This window comes from Mastigoproctus giganteus, chromosome 2 (genome assembly GCF_048544385.1).
Source record: "Mastigoproctus giganteus isolate SK-2022 chromosome 2, ASM4854438v1, whole genome shotgun sequence".
NCBI classification, from domain to species: domain Eukaryota; kingdom Metazoa; phylum Arthropoda; class Arachnida; order Uropygi; family Thelyphonidae; genus Mastigoproctus; species Mastigoproctus giganteus.
The window spans coordinates 132263582-132283177 of NC_143576.1; the positions used below are offsets into that span (position 1 = coordinate 132263582).

Sequence of the window (19596 nt, forward strand, 5' to 3'; positions counted from 1 at the left end):
CTCATTGCTGGTTAATAGAGACCCTGAAGATCTACAAGGTCAATCCGACAGTGAGAAACTTCCTAGGAGCAACAATGGCGAAATTGAGTACCACCATTAAGGTCGAGAACATCACAACAGGCCAATCCTCATTAAAAGAGGAATCTTTCAGGGAGTTGCTCGGAGCCCACTGTGGTTCTGTGTAACACTCAACCCGCTAACCACTATGCTCAACGGCAGTAACTAATCAACACCAGAAACTAATAGAAAATAAATCGCCATGGAGCCCGGAATGTCAAATGACGCCATCTGGCCTCAGAAACGATCCAACACATCACAGGGGATGCAAGCTGATCACCCAGACTGTGTACGCTCTTTGAGCAGCCAGAATAATACATCAGAAGCTAGCTAGGAAAAACCAGTTGACCAAAGAAAGTGTACCATACTACAAATACGAATCCCAGGCAATACTAGAGACCTGAACCCACAAGCTGTACTGGGATCGCGCCATAATAACGTACCATCTCTCACAACAGACCGGACATAACCCTTGTGGACAAGACGGAAAAGGCTACCTACATGATTGACCTAGCAGTACCCAACACTAGCAATGTCCAGAAAACCTATGAGAAAAAAAGTAGGAAGTGTGCGAACCTGACACATCAAGTCAAGGACATCTGGCATATGGAAGAAGTAACGATCATCTCGATCATCGTCTCAACCACCGGTATGGTGCCAAAGACCCCAGATAGCAGCCAAGCAGCAATAGGTCTCCCAGAGAACACCTACAAGGAACTCCAGAAAGTCGCAATCCTGACCACCTGTAGGATAGTCAGAGAGTTCCTCGACCAACAGTAACACCAGACATAACAACAACAACAACCACCCTATGTACTTGGGTGGTTGCTGTGTCTCGCAGCAGAATCCCCCAATCAGGGAGAAATAATATAAGAACAACAATAATAATAATAGGGGGCTTCGCCCCATCTTGCTTTGCTCGCAAAACCCCACGCACACTTTTCTACATAAAATGTAGAGGTATGACGGAGTAAGTCAAATCTTTTCTACGTAAAAGACACACCAGTCGGAATGCACTGATGTTCTTTCTCCCCCTTTTTACTCTCAGCCTTCGGCTATTTTCCACACTCATGTTTTTTTTTTTCTTTTGTTCTCCGTCAGGATGCTCATTGTATTGTATTGTATATATATACTTAGCTTAGGCCAATTACCAATCTAATCTACGTTCAATTTTAATAGAGCTTCTATAATCAAGCTACTTTGCCACGAGGGAGACGGCATGACTAGGGCATCTGGGCCCCCTCTCCTGCACGCGAAACCGAGCACAGGTCCATCACTCCTTCTGTGCAACATGCACTTGAATTGCGCTCCCACAGAGGTAGTGTAATACTGGTGGAAGCCAACAATCATTCTCTCAGGCTACCACACCTGAGGGCTTAAAAAAAATCATTCTTCCCCATGTCCCACACAACAGACAGGGAGGGAGAACAACAACAAGTTAATCAACATAATATAAAATAAATAATACAACTAACTCAACAACAATAAAAAACATAAATAAATAAACAACAATAATATTTCCCTCCCCCCTGTCCAACACAAGAGAGAGAGAGGAGCAGATTTAAAACAAATTAATCGCATAATGTAAAATAAACAATACGAAATATAACTAAACTCAACAAAACAAACAAAGAATAAAAAATAAAATAATAATATATATATAGTAGTTATCTATACCGTGCCAATTAAAGCAGTCAAACATTTCCTCTTTTGAAAAACTAACCCACAGAATTCTTGGAAGACTAAAAAATTTTTACTTCCAATAAATAATCTTTCATACCCTCTATCACAGATATATTTTTCTCTCAATGTATGTCTATATTCTTCACAGATTGGGCAATCATAGAGAATGTGGTCCCAACTCTCTAACCTTTCACAATCACAAAAAGGGTGAGATTCCAATCCTAAACTGTATAACTTATATCTTAAAGACCCATGTCCAGTAATTAAAAATAAGGACTCCAATTTTGGATAAAACCGTCTATCCAACTTATTGTCATAATTAAAACTAATCTCTGGGATAAATAACTTAGTGACAGGAAACTCAGGCGACCTGATGGAGAGCAGCCAGAGTACTGTGGACAGCCGGGCTCACCTCCCAGTGGTGGTGGTGGCGGGCAACGTGGTGTCCCGCTAGGAACCCTGCGACCAAGAAGCCAGCACAAACAACAAAACCCAACACTAAACTACACGTGCAACACAAAACACTTTTCTTCACCAAGGATTCTTCCCCACACAGGGGAGGACTGCAACTGTTAGACTTATATTGAAGAATGCAACCAAACCACATGATCTGCGACAATCCTACCGGCCCATTGCACTGCTGGCAGTCTTCAGCAAACTTCTCGAACGGATGATCTCCCATAGAATAGAAGTCCACTACAGTGACGCTGGTCTCTCCTCACCTAACCAGTACGGTTTCCGGAAGGGACGTTCCACGGTATATGCACTGGAAACAATCATTGAAGCTGCAACCAACTGCAACTCCAAATACTTTCTACTAATCTCCTTCGACTTTGCTGGTGCCTTCGATTCCCTCTGGTGGCCCAGCGTCCTCGGCAGGCTCCGGAGGGCGCAAGTCCCAGAAAACTTATATGGATGCATCAAGACCTATCTCCAGGACTGGCGAGTTGTCGTGTTCGCTCCCCACTGCAGTGTCTCCAGATCAGTCTTCAGGGGATGCCCTCAGGGATCTGTCCTGGGGCCTCTCCTCTGGAATCTGGTGCTGGATGATTTCTTGAACACCAAACTCAACAATGTACAGACCCAGGCCTATGCAGATGATCTGGTCATGCTCTTTTCTGCCAATAACAGAGCCCAACTAGAAGCAACTGCCAACCAGGCCATCTCCACCCTTCAAGCTTGGGCAGAGCAAAACAACCTAAAGATCTCCCCAGAGAAAACCAATTCGATCCTACTAAAAGGTACCCTTGATTTGAGAAGACCACCCCAAATCAAGGTCAATGGTGTTACAGTAAAACTAAAAACAGAGCTTAAATATCTAGGTTTGATCTTAGACAAAAACCTTTCCTTCACTCCTCATCTAGATCAACTCAGGATTAAGATCAGGAAGTATGCTGCCCAAGTCTCAAGAGTTGCCCGGAAGGACTGGGGCTTAAAGAAGAGCACGCTGTCCCTCTTCTATAAGGTAGTTTTCATCCGGGTTATCACCTATGCCTCTGGAGTCTGGTACAAGAAGGCCAATACAGTAGTAAACCGATCGCGCCTAGGAACTGTCCAGCGCTCTCTTCTCCGTCTGTCCTCGTGTGCCTGTCGCACTCTCAGCACCCATGCGCTCCAGGTCCTTATTGGATCTCTTCCACTGGACCTGGAGATTGTTCGTCATGGGTTGCTCTATAAAATAGCCAAAGGAAGAGCAGTTATCTGCGCAGGTTTCACCACTGACCCAGCAAATAATAGAAACGCTGAAAAGAAGAGACTTAATGAACATCTAACAGACACCTGGCAAGAAAGATGGCAGACCTCAACTAAAGGCGCTGTCACCAAAAGATTCTTCCTGGATGTCAGGGCCTCCTACCCCCTCACACCTGTCTCGTTTTCACCGGGACTCTATGCTACCTACATCCTCACTGGACATGGCTCCTTCCAGAAAAAACTACATGACTTCAGAATTTCAGACTCACCCTGCTGCCACTATGGAGAGGATCAGACGTGGGAGCACCTTGCCCACAGCTGTGAAATCTACGAGGACTTCAGGAGGATACTGATAACGAGACTACGCTTCAACTACCAAAATCAAGAACACCTCACCCTACAAAATAAAGAAACTTACAGAGCCCTGACTCAATTTGCAATGGACCTATTTACCAGGCAGAAAGCGCTACACCTTAGCATCCGAATCATAACAACCATGACTGCCAACCGTTGCTGCGCATCATTGAGGCATGGATGCTAACGCCCTGGACCAACTTACACAAGACTTGAAAAACAAACCATCCGGAGTACAGAACCCAACTTGATCCCTCACATCTCAAGTAGTCAACTGGTCTCCCCACTTGGTTGGGACAATACTAGCACTGCAATCAAAGACAGGGTCCACACATACCTTTACAAATTCCTCATCATTAATTCCTGGACCAACTTCTCTCGACTAGACGTGACACATCTCATCAAGAACAGACCTACCATCGATCCCTGGACTTGACCATCATATCTTGGACTCCCGGTTTTGACCACCCCACTATTCGTTATCATGGACTACTGGACCAGCCTTCAGTCTGGATGCGACACAGACTCACCAAATGCAGTTCCAATGACGACACCTGGACTAGACCTTCCTGAACATGACCCATCCACCATAACAGCACTCACACTGCTGGATTTCCACCAAGTGTCGGCTCCAACTGACTGGCCGTACTAGCTGTACCTATCCTGCATTTGCGTGGTATCTCTCTCTCTCTCTCTCTCTCTCTGTTTTTTTTTTTTTTTACTCTCTTCTGTTTCCTACCATCCATCCTTCTACCCCTCCCCCCTATTTTTCTCTTACACAATGATTTTTTTTTTTTTTTTTTTTTTGTGTGGGGAGGTGGTTTTTTTTTTTTTTTTTTTTTGTTCATTCCACTCTTCTCTCTGGTGAGGCACTGGGCATGCCACACTGTCATCAGGGGGTCCCCTTCTTCTGTTTCCTACCCTCCAGTCTTCTGCTTTTCTCCCTTACTTTTCTCTTGCACAACTTTTATATGTATATATGCCCCACAGGTTTAAATCTAAATACATCAAAATTATTGCCCGACCTATTTGGCCCTAGAACACGTTATCAGCGAACAACCCTACGCTCTCTTAAAATTACAACCGTTGCTCAAGAAATAGCAATCATTTCATTCTCAAATCTGGTCCTAGCCACTGAAATCCCAGGAAAGTAGGTGGCAGGACCCGTCAGAGTACTCTAGCATCAGTGTTGCACCCGGTCAGCCACCCCGTGGCACGGTGTGGTAACGTCGGGTCCCACTAGGGGCTCGGCGGCTAATAGACCAGAGGAACAAAGGGCACAACACAATATACAGCACATGACCCCCACATACTTCAAATATCTGGCCCCGATACAATGCATACTTGCGGAGATGGGAGAAATCCCAGGAGCCATTAGACACTAACATACCTTACACCGTACACCTTACACAACACTTTTCTGGCTTTTACAGAGGTTCTGTATTCATGACAAGAGTACTGATGGCACAGATGTGGGAAACCACAGGTGGCGCCGTACCCAAACAGTATGCTATTATGATCGATATATAATCAGGAAATGACCTATGTAATTATTTACCTGTGCATTTGTAGTCATATAACTTCCCCACTCACTTGTACCATGTGACCCGCATCCCTCTTCTCCCATTGGTTACCCCATCGGATTTTTTTTTCCGATTTCTTGATTGATCGTACCGTTGACTCATTGATTTTATAATGTTTTGCCACTGAGGATACACTTTCACTATTAGAAATTTTGTCTAATAACTCAATTTTATTCGCTAATGTCATCACCTTCTTTGATATTTTCACATTTCCCTTGATATTCGTAGCCATATTTTTGTACGGGTTAGAAAGAACTTGTCCACAATAAAGTCACTTTCTTCCGTTAACACACTCGAAAAAAAGTCTGTTTTACATTGCAAAACAGTAGATTTATCACTTTTGTAAGCATATCGATTTATAAATTGATAAATTTATTCAATTTATAAGCATATAAATTAAAAGCAAACGACGAAACCTTCCATGACAAGCGCTGTTGTTGTTGTTTGGTTTTTAGGAGCAGTAGCAACTAAGGCCATATTGCTCCGGAATATGCGGTGGTCATTCCCGCATCCTCCATATTTGGTGGTGACGGGCTGGAACCCCGGTCTAATCAAGAAGCGTGTAGTACGCACTGCTGCTCCTTCCCACCTGGCTACGGAGACGCCTCATGACAAGCGCATAACACATATGAGGTATAAGGTATGAGGTATTGAGGGTCTAGCGGCTCCTGGGATTTCTCCCATCTCCGCGAATGTTCTATGTATCGGTGACAGTACCCTGTCAAAGCCAGAGATTTAGAAGTGTGTGGGTCATGAGTAGTGTTATATGTTGTGCCCATTGTTTATCCGGGTTATTGGCCGCCAGGCCCCTAATGGGACCAGACGTTGCCCATACCTCGCCACGCGGAGGCTAGCCGGGTGTTACCATTGAGTCAATTGTACTCTGGCAGGTCCTGCCACTTACTTTCCTGGGATTTTAGTGGCTAGGACCTAAAATAAAATTGGAACGACCGCGGTTGATTTTAAATCACTTACATTCACTAATATGGGGTTTGACGCTGAAAGCCTGTTTCTAAAGTGCCTAAAAGGTTGGGCGAAATTTTTTGGTGTATTTTAAATTTGGACGTGTAGGGCTATACGCTGTGCAAGAAAAAGTGCTGGGAGGGGAGAGTGAAGGCTGGGGGGTGAAATAGGAAGAAGAGGGTCGATAGGGTAGGTGACCCCCAATTATTCAGTGAGGCATGCCCATGCCCCACCAGAGGGAAGAAATGGTGTGGCAGGGAAGAGAGGCGACAGCAAGCCATCACCTCTCTCCCCTGCCGGGAGTGGGAGTAAAAGAATAGCACTGCACAAGAGAGTGCAGAGCATAGAGCCAAAATGGCTCCGTTGAGGCAGCAACTTGGAGTTTCTCTATCTTCGTTGGTCTTCTCTGTCATTGATAGCCATATTTTTCCTCAGCTATGAACACTGGTCAGGTCCATTGTTGGTCTGTTAGCTATGGCTGTGGTTCTCTTCATCATGGGAAGATCCGCAGCTCCATGGGGTTATTCTTGCGATCGCTGGTTTTAGATGATTAGTAGTAAGCAGGTTCCTGGGCGAGGTTCTCCTTGAGTCCTCTCCACGCGTGTTCTGTGTCTCTTTTTTTTTTTTTTTTTTATCTTCTTCTGTAGATGGCTATCAGTGTTTTACGCCTACCAAATAGTTTTTGGGCATATTCCTTTAGTTCCCTGTATTCCTCAAGTGAGTCCAATAGATGTGATTCCAAGTTCTTGGGGAGGTAGTGTATTGCAGTGATCAGTCTGCACCTGAGGTCCTCATAATGGGTGCAATCATACATAATGTGCTCCCAGCACTCAAGCTCCCCACAGGCACAGCTCGGATCCACCTCAATCCCCAGCGCTGCCAGCTTGGCTTTAAAGGCCCCACGACCAGTCAATAAATAGGTGGTGTATAAGCCAGGTTGAAACCAAGTTGGGGGACTGGGGTACATCCTGTCGATGTTCGGAATGAATTTCCTGGTGATATTTCCCTTATTTGAGTTGGCCCAACGCTCCTGCCAAACTTGCATCAGGTGTTTTTGCAGCCTTGTCTTTTCATTTTTTTGTGGTGCATTAACGTCCAACACATAACGTCCAACGCATAACACATATTGAACAAGGATTAGCGAGAAACATCCACGCTAGCGATTTTGTCACCGCTCTCCCCCGCCCACTGAGCGGGATAAGATAATTTTAGCCACGCCCATGCTTTTTTATGGCGGAAAATGTTCACGGCGGTTTAAAATTCACATTTTTTTAGGCTTCATTTTATGTTAAATCAGCGACCGCGAATAGCGGGGGCTTACTGTATAATTAAACAACGAAGTATAAAGTATTTGGGATATTCTGAAAGCTAAAGATGTCATCTACACAACAGATACAACTATTGTACCCGAATCTTTGAGATAAATTTGCTTTGACAACTCTAGATTGACATAATTATATGCTTTAGCAGTAGTGAGCGGTAGCACTTGGAACATACCACTTAGAGTGAATACCAACCTAAAGCAGCTAAGTGGTTAATCCCAGCCTCAAGCAACAAGGCACCAACCCTCTGCCTTTTGTTCTCTGAAAGAGAAAGTAGTTAAAACCGTTTACTGTATACAGTACTTGATCGAGTTCACAAGGTCAAGCTAAATGGGATTGTCCACGCATACAATATGGAAATCTATTTACAGTGCGATTACAAACTCACCCCACTTGATCAGTGTTCATATAATTTTAGAAAACATTTAAGTCAGCCTGAAAAGTAAACAAAATCTCGTGCGATTCTCTAAAAACTATAGTTGTGGAATCCTGAAAAATTGTAATGCCCTTTTCTGGAATTTTGCGCTGAACTACAACCATGTCAGATTCCGACGTTGAATATATGAACGCGCCGACGCTGGCAGACGCACTAGAAATGCTAATCTCCTTCATGAGAATGATGAAGCTATGAGAGAACTAAAGAGGCAACAAAGCACGCGGAAAGCTAGAAGGACAAGACATAGATCTGGCACAGAGTCACCCACCCCCGTAAGGGATATACCTGGGGATCCAGGTAGGGATACATCCAGCGGATCGGATACAAATAACACTGATGACAAGGAAGAACCACTACAAGGACCCCAATTGACCAATTCTTAAAACTGCGCGACATCCTTGAGATATATATGGCCAAGAAGACAAACAGAATCACTGCTGTCACTCGCACAGGCATTATTAGAATATGGTCGAAAATGGAGGGCATTGTTTACCATCTGCATACAGATAATGTCGGCCAAATTAGACTTACTCACACAAGAACGGGAAAACAAAAAGCTACAACGCCCCCGTTCTTTTGTCGAGGCCTTGAGGAATGGCACTTCCTTGCTCAACGAAGAGACCCCTGTGCAAAAAAAATACTATCAGGAAATCTGACAAAAGAACAGCTAACTCGCACGTTATCCCGGTGAAGTCCACAGAGGATGCGTAACTAACAACTAGCGACGCAGTTAAGGATGTTTTAACCAGTAATCTCAAGGAGCAGATGAAAACCCTAAAGATCAAAAGCATAAGAAAAACCAGGATGCCTGGTGTTATCATTGAAACGGATACTAGGGAGGAAGCACTCACTATACTAAAGAGTTCAGATATCCCCAACATAGGACTGAAGGCGGAAAAGCCAAAACGAAAAGGATCTTCCATTATCCTCTTCGGTCTGGATAAGAGTACTACTCCTCAACAGCTAAAGGAGGAGATATACTACAAAAACCTTAGCGCGCATACAGCAGAGGAAGAAGAAGTGGAAGGTGACCACACCACGTTGATGCTGACATTATACCGAAACATATCACGAAGTCTAAGTCAGCTGCTACAGTTAACTGGGTGGTCGAACTTTCCCCCAGAGCGTGGAAGGTTATTAGCCAGCGTGAGAGAATCTACATCGGATGGAGAAGCCACCGATTCAAGGAGTACGTTCCAGTTCCCAAATGTTTCAGGTGTCTGCAATTTGGGCACACATCGCACACCTGCAACCAACGGGCCCAACATGTGGTCACTGTGCCCAGCAGGGACATGAGTTTAAAGACTGTCCTAAAAGGAGGAACCAGCAGCTTGCGCAAACTGCAAACGGTCTAAAATACCCCACCTGCACTTCGTCAGGGATGCAAACTGCCCCGTATATATAAAATTTAAGGGAATATACCAAGATAGAACCAATTATGGATAGACGGTCCACCCAACCACCAACACAGAAGAAGCTGAATTTCTTGCAGATTAATGCACAGCATGCCAGAGCGGTGGTTGAACAAATTAAATTAAAAACAGATGAAGAAAATATTGACATAATTATGCTCCAGGAGCCTTATGCCTACAAGGGTAAGGTCACAGGTTATCCAGCTTCATAGAAAATCATTCAAGGTACTACAGATCCACCACGGACCGCAGTCCTAGCCAGTAACACTGAAATCTCTGTAGCTAAAGTAGCTCCACTTTGTACATCCTTTAGTGCTTGTGCTCAAGTTCTTATTGCCATGGGACCCTTACATCTGCTCTCACTGTATAGCAGACCTGGTGAAGACATCTCAATTGCGGTTGCCATAATACAAACAGCACTTGACCTTCCAGGGGGTAAGCTACTCATAGCCATGGACGCGAATTGTCGCTCCCCCTTGTGGCATAGTCAAACACCTGATCGTACGGTCACTCGAAATGGGGAGGAACTTGAAAACTTCATCCTTGCCTCCAGACTACAAGTACTCAACCAGCCTGGAAATCTCCCCACATACAGAAGCATCCTCTGGGAAAGTACCATCGACATCACCCTGACCACGCCGACTATTTCTGGAAAGTTCAGCAAGTGGAAGGTTAATGAAGCATGGACCGCTTCTGACCACACCTATTCTCGTGGCCGCTCTGTGGATCGCGTTCCCCCAAAACCAAGGGATGTAAACCGATTATTAAGGAACAGTTTTACTACCGTGATTAGACGCTGCAAAAAAGCCTCATGGCGGAATTTGGTCTCGATTACAGGAATTGATAACCCCTGGGGAGTTGTCTATCGTATCATTGTGAACCAACTCCCTAGAGGTGAAGTCCTCAGTACAACTGTAAAGCCTGATGTTTCTTCCACCTTCACGTGGGAGGACTCTGTCCACAACATGCTAAATGCACACTAAATGCTAAATGCATACTAAATGCATGCTAAATGGACTCTGTCCACAACATGCTAAAGGCTGTCCCCAGGGCTCGGTCCTGGGGCCTTTCTTTCTAATAGATGATGCACAACTAACTGAAGAGCAACTACAGATTGTTACCGCTAACGATTCTTACACAACAGAAAATACTGAAGAATCTTTTACAAATGACGATCTAAAAGCTGCACTGGACAAAACTAAAGAAAATAAAACTCCTGGCAATGACCTCCTTGAGGTGGATTATATCAAGAAATTTGCAACCTACTTCCCTAACACCATGCTCGCCACTTTTATAGGACAAGACATAGATCTGGCACAGATGGAAGGCCACTTTCCTGCTATCTGGAAGGAGGCATGCCTTAAACTTATCTTGAAGAACCCAGACAAACCACCTGAAGAGCCAAAATCTTACAGGCCAATTGCTCTCCTGCCAGTCCTCGGCAAACTTCTGGAAAGGCTTCTACCCAGCAGGTTGTCAAAATGCTACTCAAAAGAAAACCTCATTTCTCCACTTTAGTACAGTTTCAAAGCTGGTTGCAACACTGAAGATGCTCTTCTTAAATTAATATCTACTGCTTCAAGCACTCAAGCCAAGTATGCACTAGCCATCACAGTTGACTTTGCTGGAGCATTTGATCGGCTGCGGTGGCCAAGTATTCTCAGAAGACTCCGACTAGCCAAAGCACCACTCAATCTTTATAGCTGTGTCAAGGAATACTTGAGACATCGCACTGTCCATGTTAGTACCAGATACAAATCTGTCACTAGCCAGGTCTCCCGAGGCTGTCCCCAGGGCTTGGTCCTGGGGCCTTTCTTTTGGTCCGTCGTCCTGGACGAGTTCCTTGGGATGGACTTGAGGATGACTCACCCCTTGCGTTTGCTGACGATTTGGTTTTGGTGGTGCATGGTGATACAAGAGCTGATCTAGAGGAGCATGCAAATTGTGCACTAACGAAGCACCAGGATTGGGCAGCCATTCACCAACTAAAGATCTCAGGAGAGAAAACAAAATCTATATTGCTCAAGGGAACGCTCCAACTACGAAGACTACCGATTATCAAAATTGAACACCTCCATTAGATTATACCCAGAAATCAAGTATTTAGGAATCGTCTTAGATATGAAGCTAAATTTCCATCCTCACTTGAAATATATGTCACAGAAAATAAAAAAAATACTCGGCCATGATTATCCGTATAAGCCGTGCAGACTGGGGCCTTAAGCGCCGGGCTCTGGCCCTCTATAATGCCATCTATAATGCCATATTTGTTCCAATAGCTTGCTATGGAGCCTCAGTATGGTGTACTAGGGCCTCCCTCGACAGAAATCGCCGTAAACTAGACTCCATACTGTACGGCACGCCCGTAACAAGGGCGTGCCGTACAGCAAGCACCCCAGCTCTACAGGTGCTAGCTGGATGTATACCCCTACACATAGAGGTAATAAGAAGAGTATTCCCACCGAAACAGCAGGCATCACTCTTAACCTTGATAACAACCCCAAACAGAAAAGGAAGAGAATCTCTGAAATTATGTACAGGACCTGGCAAGAGATATGGGACACCACCAAGAAAGGATTAATAACCAAAAAAAAAGTTCATTCCCTCTGTGAACCTCATCAGTCCAAAGCCTCCTTCCTGCTACTCACCAGGCCTACATACTACATTTCTATTGACAGGCCACGCACCCTTTAAAGCGAAGCTAACATCCCTAGGCATTGAAGATGATCCACTGTGTCACTGGGGGGGGGGGGGTTGAAGAAACGTGGATCACGTAATGTATGACTGCCATGAATATGACGAATTCCGGCTAAGGTTTGCCACAAGAAAATTCCTGGCATTGTGAGCACCTGATTATAATGGACGAGCAGGGCTACTAGACGGGTTAGGCACCCAAACACCACCCATTGAAGATCAAAGTAAGAAACTTCCTGGATATGAAAGTCCTCTCAGGAAAAAAAAAAAAAAAAAAAAAACCCTCTTTCCTTCCAGGAGTGACAGAACCCACCAGCACAGCTCAGTTGCTGCCATTAGGCCTGCCTAGCCACGCTCCCTTGCATGGTCCTTTGCCTCCACTCCCCGGCGGGAGGGGGAGATTACCCCTGGTGTCTCCCCTCGCCACCCCTCTTTTTCACTCTGGTGGGGCATGGGCCTGCTCCGCTGACTTGGGGTCATCTTCTCAATGGACCCCGCATCTCTATCTTTCCCCCCAGTCTTCAGTCTCCCTACCCTTCTCTAACTTACAACTAGCGTCCGAATCAGTCCAAATTGCTTGAGCCCTACACCCAAAAACTTAATAACATCAAATCGCCTAACTAGTACTCCCTTTGTTTTGGCTGACCCATATCTATAGCGTTTTCTGCCAGAGTAAATAACTATAATAGTGGTGTACCTGGTCTGCTTCCATGAGGCGGAGTGGGGCAACGTTGGGTCCCATTAGGGGGCCAGCGGCTAAATGACCAGATGAACAACGGTACACGACACTACACAAATACAAAATCCATATACTTTTAAACCTCTGGCATTGACAGTGTTCTGTTTCACACTCATAATGTATAGCACGTGGAGATGGGGGGGGGGGGGGGAAGCCCTGGTGCCGTTTGACACTAAACACACTCTACACTACACTTCAACTACGGCGGCTCTCGAGCAGCCCACCAGTTCAGCCGTTTGGGAAATCGAGGCACCAGCTAGTCGAGCATTCACAATCTGTCCTTTATCAAAGTCCGATAAATCCTTCCTTTTACCCATCACGCTCGGAATTTTACTACCTATTGAACCACTGACACCTTATCTATGCTACGTATCCAAATACGATAATCTAGAATTAAGATCCATTCCAAATTTGAGTTGTAGTACAAAATTTAACCGATAGTGATATTTATATGTTATTTCATAATTTAATTATTGGACGAACAAGTTACTGCAGAGTATTATTTTAGTTAGTAGTAAATCACCGTAAATGAAATGGTATCATTTTTGTAGCATCTCATACTGTGAACATCTTCACAATGAATTTCCCTGATAGCACTACTTCAAATAAGTAAGCCTTCACCAGTAGAGAAGACTAATGCTACTTATTCTCGGCAGATACCACCACCCAGACCGTACAGTTTCGAAGGCCGAAAATAAGTAACATTAGCCTTCTCTACTGGCGAAGAGTTACTTATTCTGTGTGGTGCAATATTTTCCCCAGGAACTGGGGTTTTTTTCGTCCAGCAAAACAGGCAAAACCACCAGAGAACACACGCAATTTACAGACACGAATACGGGTCAATGTAATCATTTACGGGTAACCCTAATATAATATATGTATATATATATATATATATATATTTTTTTTTTTTGTGTGGTGCAATATCGGGGCAACTCATTGTGAAGACGTTCACAATATGAGATGTTACAAAAACGATGCCATTTCATCTACTTCGGCGATTTATTATGAACCAAAATTATGCTTTTGCCCTAACTTGTTTATCGAACCCCAGGGACTTACATTTGGTGAGTACAGGCTTAGCACACCCAGGATCCTGAGTTGGATATCATCATTCTTCTCTTTCTTGGTGATTCCCTTCTACTTTTGACTCTCTCTCTCTCTCTCTCTCTCTCTCTCTCTCTCTCTTCAGGAATTTTTTTTTTTTTTTTGGCTGGTGCAGCATAAGCCTCAGGCTTCCTTGCACCCTGCAGCTAATTATAATAATAATAAAATAATAATAATAGTAAATTTTCCGTAGTCTGCAGCTCTCAGCCCTAAAGCCCTTTTTAGTTTATAATTTATTAATAATTATGAAAAATAATCTTTTACTTCATAACTTCAGTGATTAAATTTTAAAAAAGTATAAATACTAAAAAAAAAATTCCATAAAATCGTGCAGTTACATCCCTTTCCCCATCAACTGCTGATTTGGTGCACTATTAAAACCCTACCCCTGATCTGAGCAGAGTTTGTCTAATAACTTTCAACAATGGAGCTCTTTCCAACATTTTTTTTATTCCTTCGTGTTAAATATCTTCTCTCACAGAAAGCGGAAGTACTATGGTATGAAAATAAATAGCGATACTGTATTCTCAGTGAAATGGCTATTATGCAGTGAGCTTCCTGCTTTTAATTATTCTTCCGCCTCCTGCTCTCTCTCTCTCTCTCTCTCTCTCTCTCTCTCTCTCTCTCTCTCTCTCTGTCGAATAGAAGTTTGTTTTGTGTGTCTGTTCACTGAGCAACAAGCCATTTACTACGTATTTATTAATTACACTTACCACCACGTAGAACGGTACATGTGAGTCCTACCTTATTATATTCATAAAAGATTGCAGCAGCAATAATAATGTTACATTTGAGTGAACAAGGTCCTGATAAAGGATGGAGCTGGGTTATTGTGCTTTCTTCATTTACCTTCTATTTTATTCTCTATGGTTTGGGAAGAAGTTATGGTATAGTTTATACAGCTCTTACAGAAGAGTATGGACTGGCAAGAAAAGATGCATCGTGGCCAGTGACTGTATGTGAAGCTGTCGTATTTTCCTTCGGTAAGTCACGATCTAAAAATAAAATGTACTTTAAAAACTTTTTATTGTGGAAATTAACTAACTTCTGTAACTAATCATATGTAATACAAGGGCACAAATTGGACCAAAGTGCTGCTAGGATGAAGTGATTTAGTTTTCATAATGGCAATATATTGCAATTGCAATATGGTTAGTTATTTAGGAATACCAAAATCCGATTTCGAAATTGAAATAATACTTGAAAATGACGTATAAAATGATATAGAACTTGAAAATGATATAATACTTACTTTTAATTTATTTCCACTTAAGTCTAGTACAGGCTTTCGAATGGGGAGTTTGCATTGTGGGTTATCTGCCTTAAAGAAAAAGTTGCTTTTTTTGTTAAAGCGTGCTTTTATTATGATCTACAGGTAGGGCTGGGGAAGGAGATACAATGGGTGCGATGCGCCCGGGCTCCGTAATAAAAAGGATCCCAAACCCTTGAAAAGGGGATCCCTCGATCCAGACAAGAACTCCTCCATTATGTTCTTTTGCACAATTAATTCTCACATCTGGGCCAGGACTACACTGTCAAACTGAGAGCCAAAAGACTGGCTGGCACTGTGCTGAACTCGAGAAGTGCTTACCGAATCTTCTTCATGTGGTGGGTAACTATGAAGCGAGATTTTTATAGCAATTTTTTGTGAGGGGACAAGGGGCTAAGCTATTAACATGATAATTGGTATGAAGGTGCTGAAGAATATTCTAAATAAGTGATGAAAATAATACATCAGAGTTGCTGTTCCAGATTTACCGCAGCGTTTTTGAAGTTGGGGGGAAACTGGGGGCTATGAAACCAGAATTAGTCAACAAAACTTCCACAGGAACTAACAAAACACACGCTAAAAATATAGTGTCTGTCTGACTTTTCCTTCTCGAGTAATGCCCAAACCATACGTTTCATTATTGAAATGAAAAAAATTATAATTCCTCAGAGCGGTTAATACTAGAATATACATATAGAGAACGGTTAGTTCGGAATAGGAATTATAATTTTTTCATTTCAATAATATGAATCCGGAGCGCATAGGCCTCTTTCACCACATACGTTTCATTTCTACTTTATGAAAATACATTTTAGGCATTATTAATAATAATAATAATAATAATGCCTAAAATTACTCGAGAAGACTACTCTAAACGAAAACTACACTACCATAACTGCTTTTTTTTTTTTTAAACGCTTCTCCAGGGGTCAAAGACACAATAAAAATCTGATGTTGATTCGACCTTTTCATCCTCTCCAGAAACTAACAAGAAATACCTTGAAAATTTAATGTCATGTCGAACATTTCTTGTCGAGAAACATCCGAAACATATTCATTAATAGAGATAACGCGAAATTTTAAGGGGGAGGGGGAAATGTGTCGAATTTCTATTAGCCCGATTTTAAAGAAATTTTGGATGGACCGACAAATATAAAATTTCATCCAAATCTGTCAGCTGGAAAGAGAGTTATTATATGCGAAGGAACGCATATCCTGCATTTCAGAACGCGCCTAAAAACCACTAAAGAACGTAACAAAACTAACGTTGATGTTAATATATTAACGTTGTTAATATATATATATCTAATTTGGCTTTGTATACAAACATCCACTTGGGTAGGTATGGACTGGCCTGTTATGGTGATGAAGGCTCAAACTGGGGAACGGCTGATATAAGATTGTAGTTCGTACAGATGTGGCGATCAGTTTTTGAGTGTCTGCGAGGAACAACTCGGCGTCGAGATCTTTCCGATTTCGAAATTAGAATGATTGTGGAGACAGGACGTGCAGGTGCCAGTATCTTGACAACAGCCAATATGGTTAAGTTTTCCAGTGGTGTCACGAATCTGCCGTGACGTGCTCAACGGCAGTCGAACAACAAGCCAAAGGTCAAACATAGGCAGCCACATGTGGTCGACGCCCGTGATGAGCGTCATACGTGTCTCGCCTCGTGACACAGCACAGTAACCCAGCTGACCACCCAGTATAACTTAGGAATAGCACCAATATCTACATGGGCTATGTAGATATTGGTGCTATTCCCCGGGTATTATATCCCCGGGTATTAGCTCGTATAGGCTATGTCAGTCGACGGCCGTCGTAAGTATCCATGCTCACTGAGACACGAAAAAACTGCGCCTTGCATGGGCACGTCAGCACCAACAAGCCCAACTACATGTACATGTGAAAATCTGTTGCTTAGTCTGATGAATCCTGTTTCCAACTCTGATATGCCAATGGTGTACACAGCATGTGTAGAATGCAACATGAGGCCATGGCACTTGACCGCTGTTGTTCGAAAGTTGGAGCGACGCCACCGTTAGATAAAGACTGATCACTACGTTTTTGACGTCATCATAAGTGGGCATAAGAAGTACATCACTGCACAGAATTGAGAAAAGCGAAAGCAAGAGTTGAATGTAAATCTACTTTATTTTCTGTGCATAATGGAAAGCTAATTTATGGGGACAATTCGAAAAAAAATAATAATAACAAATCAATGAAATAAATAATTACAGTTTTGATACTTAAGTGTGATAATTTTTTTTAATCATAACCTTTCGAAAAAATGAAGACAACACATTTTATAGTTAACTATTTTATTATATTTTGAATGTTTTAGATGTAATTTGTAATCCAAGTAATGTATACATTTATTCATTAAATCGAATAATTTGATTACTGTAGTTGAACAGAAATTATTTTTCAATTTTCAGTGTTTGAAGTTTATGCGTTGCTTTTAATACATCATTTTTATTTTTACAATAATTGTTGAGTAAAATATTAATAATGGTATTAATTAGAAAATTTAAAATTAATTCTCCAAAATTACTATTTTTGCAAACATCATTCAAAGAAAATCAATCAGTAATCAATATAAGGTTTCAGACGAATTTCATCGATCATTAAACTAATTTTGTGTTCTACTAGTAGTAGTAGTAGTAGTAGTAGTAGTGGCATGTGATGCAAGAAAGCAAGTGTATGAGCTTATGCAGCATCAGCCAAAAAAAAAAAAAAAAAAAAAATCACACCATTCCCTCCAAATGCCTGTCCAGTTCCTAATTAAATTTATTTAACCTATCAACTTCCACAACGACAGATGGAAGTTTGTTCCAGCAATTAACCACCCGCCGGCTAAAGGCAAATTTCCGCACATCTATTCTACATCTGTCTTTTCTTAATTTGAATTTATGCCCTCTTAGGTTCGTAATCTAAACAAGTGGAAGGATCCCATCGGAATTCAGCGTGCTCAATCCATTCAAGGCCTTATACACCTCAATCAGATCACCGCGCAGGTGCCTAGTCTCCAGCCACTACAATTTGCAGAACTTAAGCCTCTCTTGGCAAGAGGATCCCTTCATTCCTCTCACCAATCTTGTTGCCCTTCTCTGTACACGCTCTAGCAAATCTACATCCTTCCTAAAATGAGGCCTCCAGACCTGTACGCAGTACTCAAGGCGTGGCCTGACCATTGCCTTATACAGAGGGACAATCACCTCCTTTTCCCTGCTAGCAAAATTCCTATATATCATTGACAAAACTCCATGACCTGCCCTGGCAGCCTGTCTGCATTGATCAGAAAACTTCATATCTGACTGCACAATTACCCCCAGGTCTTTTTCATTTTCTACTACCTTAAGTGAAGTACCACAGTTGGTACGTTTCTCTGGGGTTACTTCTACCAATATGCAGTACTTTGCATTTGTCAAGGTTAAACTTCAGTTGCCACTTCTTAGCCCATCTGCCCAAATTATCTAGATCCTGTTGCAGTAGCACACTGCCATTACTGTCATTAACAACCTTGCCAACCTTTGTATTATCTGCTAACTTCGACACTAAGCCTGATATACTTTCATCAATATCATTGATAAATATACAAAACAACAGAGGACCCAACACCGAACCTTGAGGGACTCCACTAATAACATTAGTGCATGAAGAGCAGCATCCATTAATTACCACCCTCTGTCTTCTCCCACTGGAGAATTTAAAAAGGCCAATTTCTGTTTAGCATATATCGGGAAATGATATTCTTGCTGGTCATCTGGAAATTTTGCATTTAGAGAAGTAGGAATGCAGAAATTTGTAGGCATGTGGAGATATCGAAAACATCAAAGCTGAAAATATTAATACTTCGGTGGAATACCTGTATGCATTCTTTTCACATGCTAACAAATGTAATTGTTCGCTTATGAATTCAAACACTGTTGCTCTCTCGCTATTAGTGTCTCCCGCAATTGAATTCAGTAAACTACAAACAGCATTTAAAACAAAAGAAATATTATTAACATCGATGCTTTTGGCAATTACTGGTATCTGTCAGTAATCTGTTTGAAACTGTTCACCTTCATAGGAAGTTCCAGTGACTTTGATTTGGCTAAGTTATTAATTTCAGCTCTGTACAAATACCAACGACATCAAATCTTCACTAATCGCGACTGAATAGGCAATGGAAGGTACTGGCTGAAATATTAAATAATAAAAACATAATATAGTTATTTTTTAAAAGAACTTGCTAGCATTCAGGTACTGTATGTTTATTCAGGCACTCTGATAGTTGTA

At 42.4% G+C, this 19596-nt stretch overlaps 1 protein-coding gene across 1 annotated transcript in view; it reads left to right on the forward strand.

The window, feature by feature from the left end:
- Positions 1–14689: 14689 nt before the first annotated feature.
- The window catches only part of LOC150089572 (monocarboxylate transporter 13-like), a 44101-nt gene continuing 39194 nt past the window's right edge, over positions 14690–19596 (forward strand). The window contains exon 1 of the mRNA XM_090390035.1: positions 14690–15025. Coding sequence (XP_090246161.1) covers positions 14824–15025 — 202 coding nt within the window. The 5' untranslated portion in view covers positions 14690–14823. The remainder of the gene's footprint in view (positions 15026–19596) is intronic.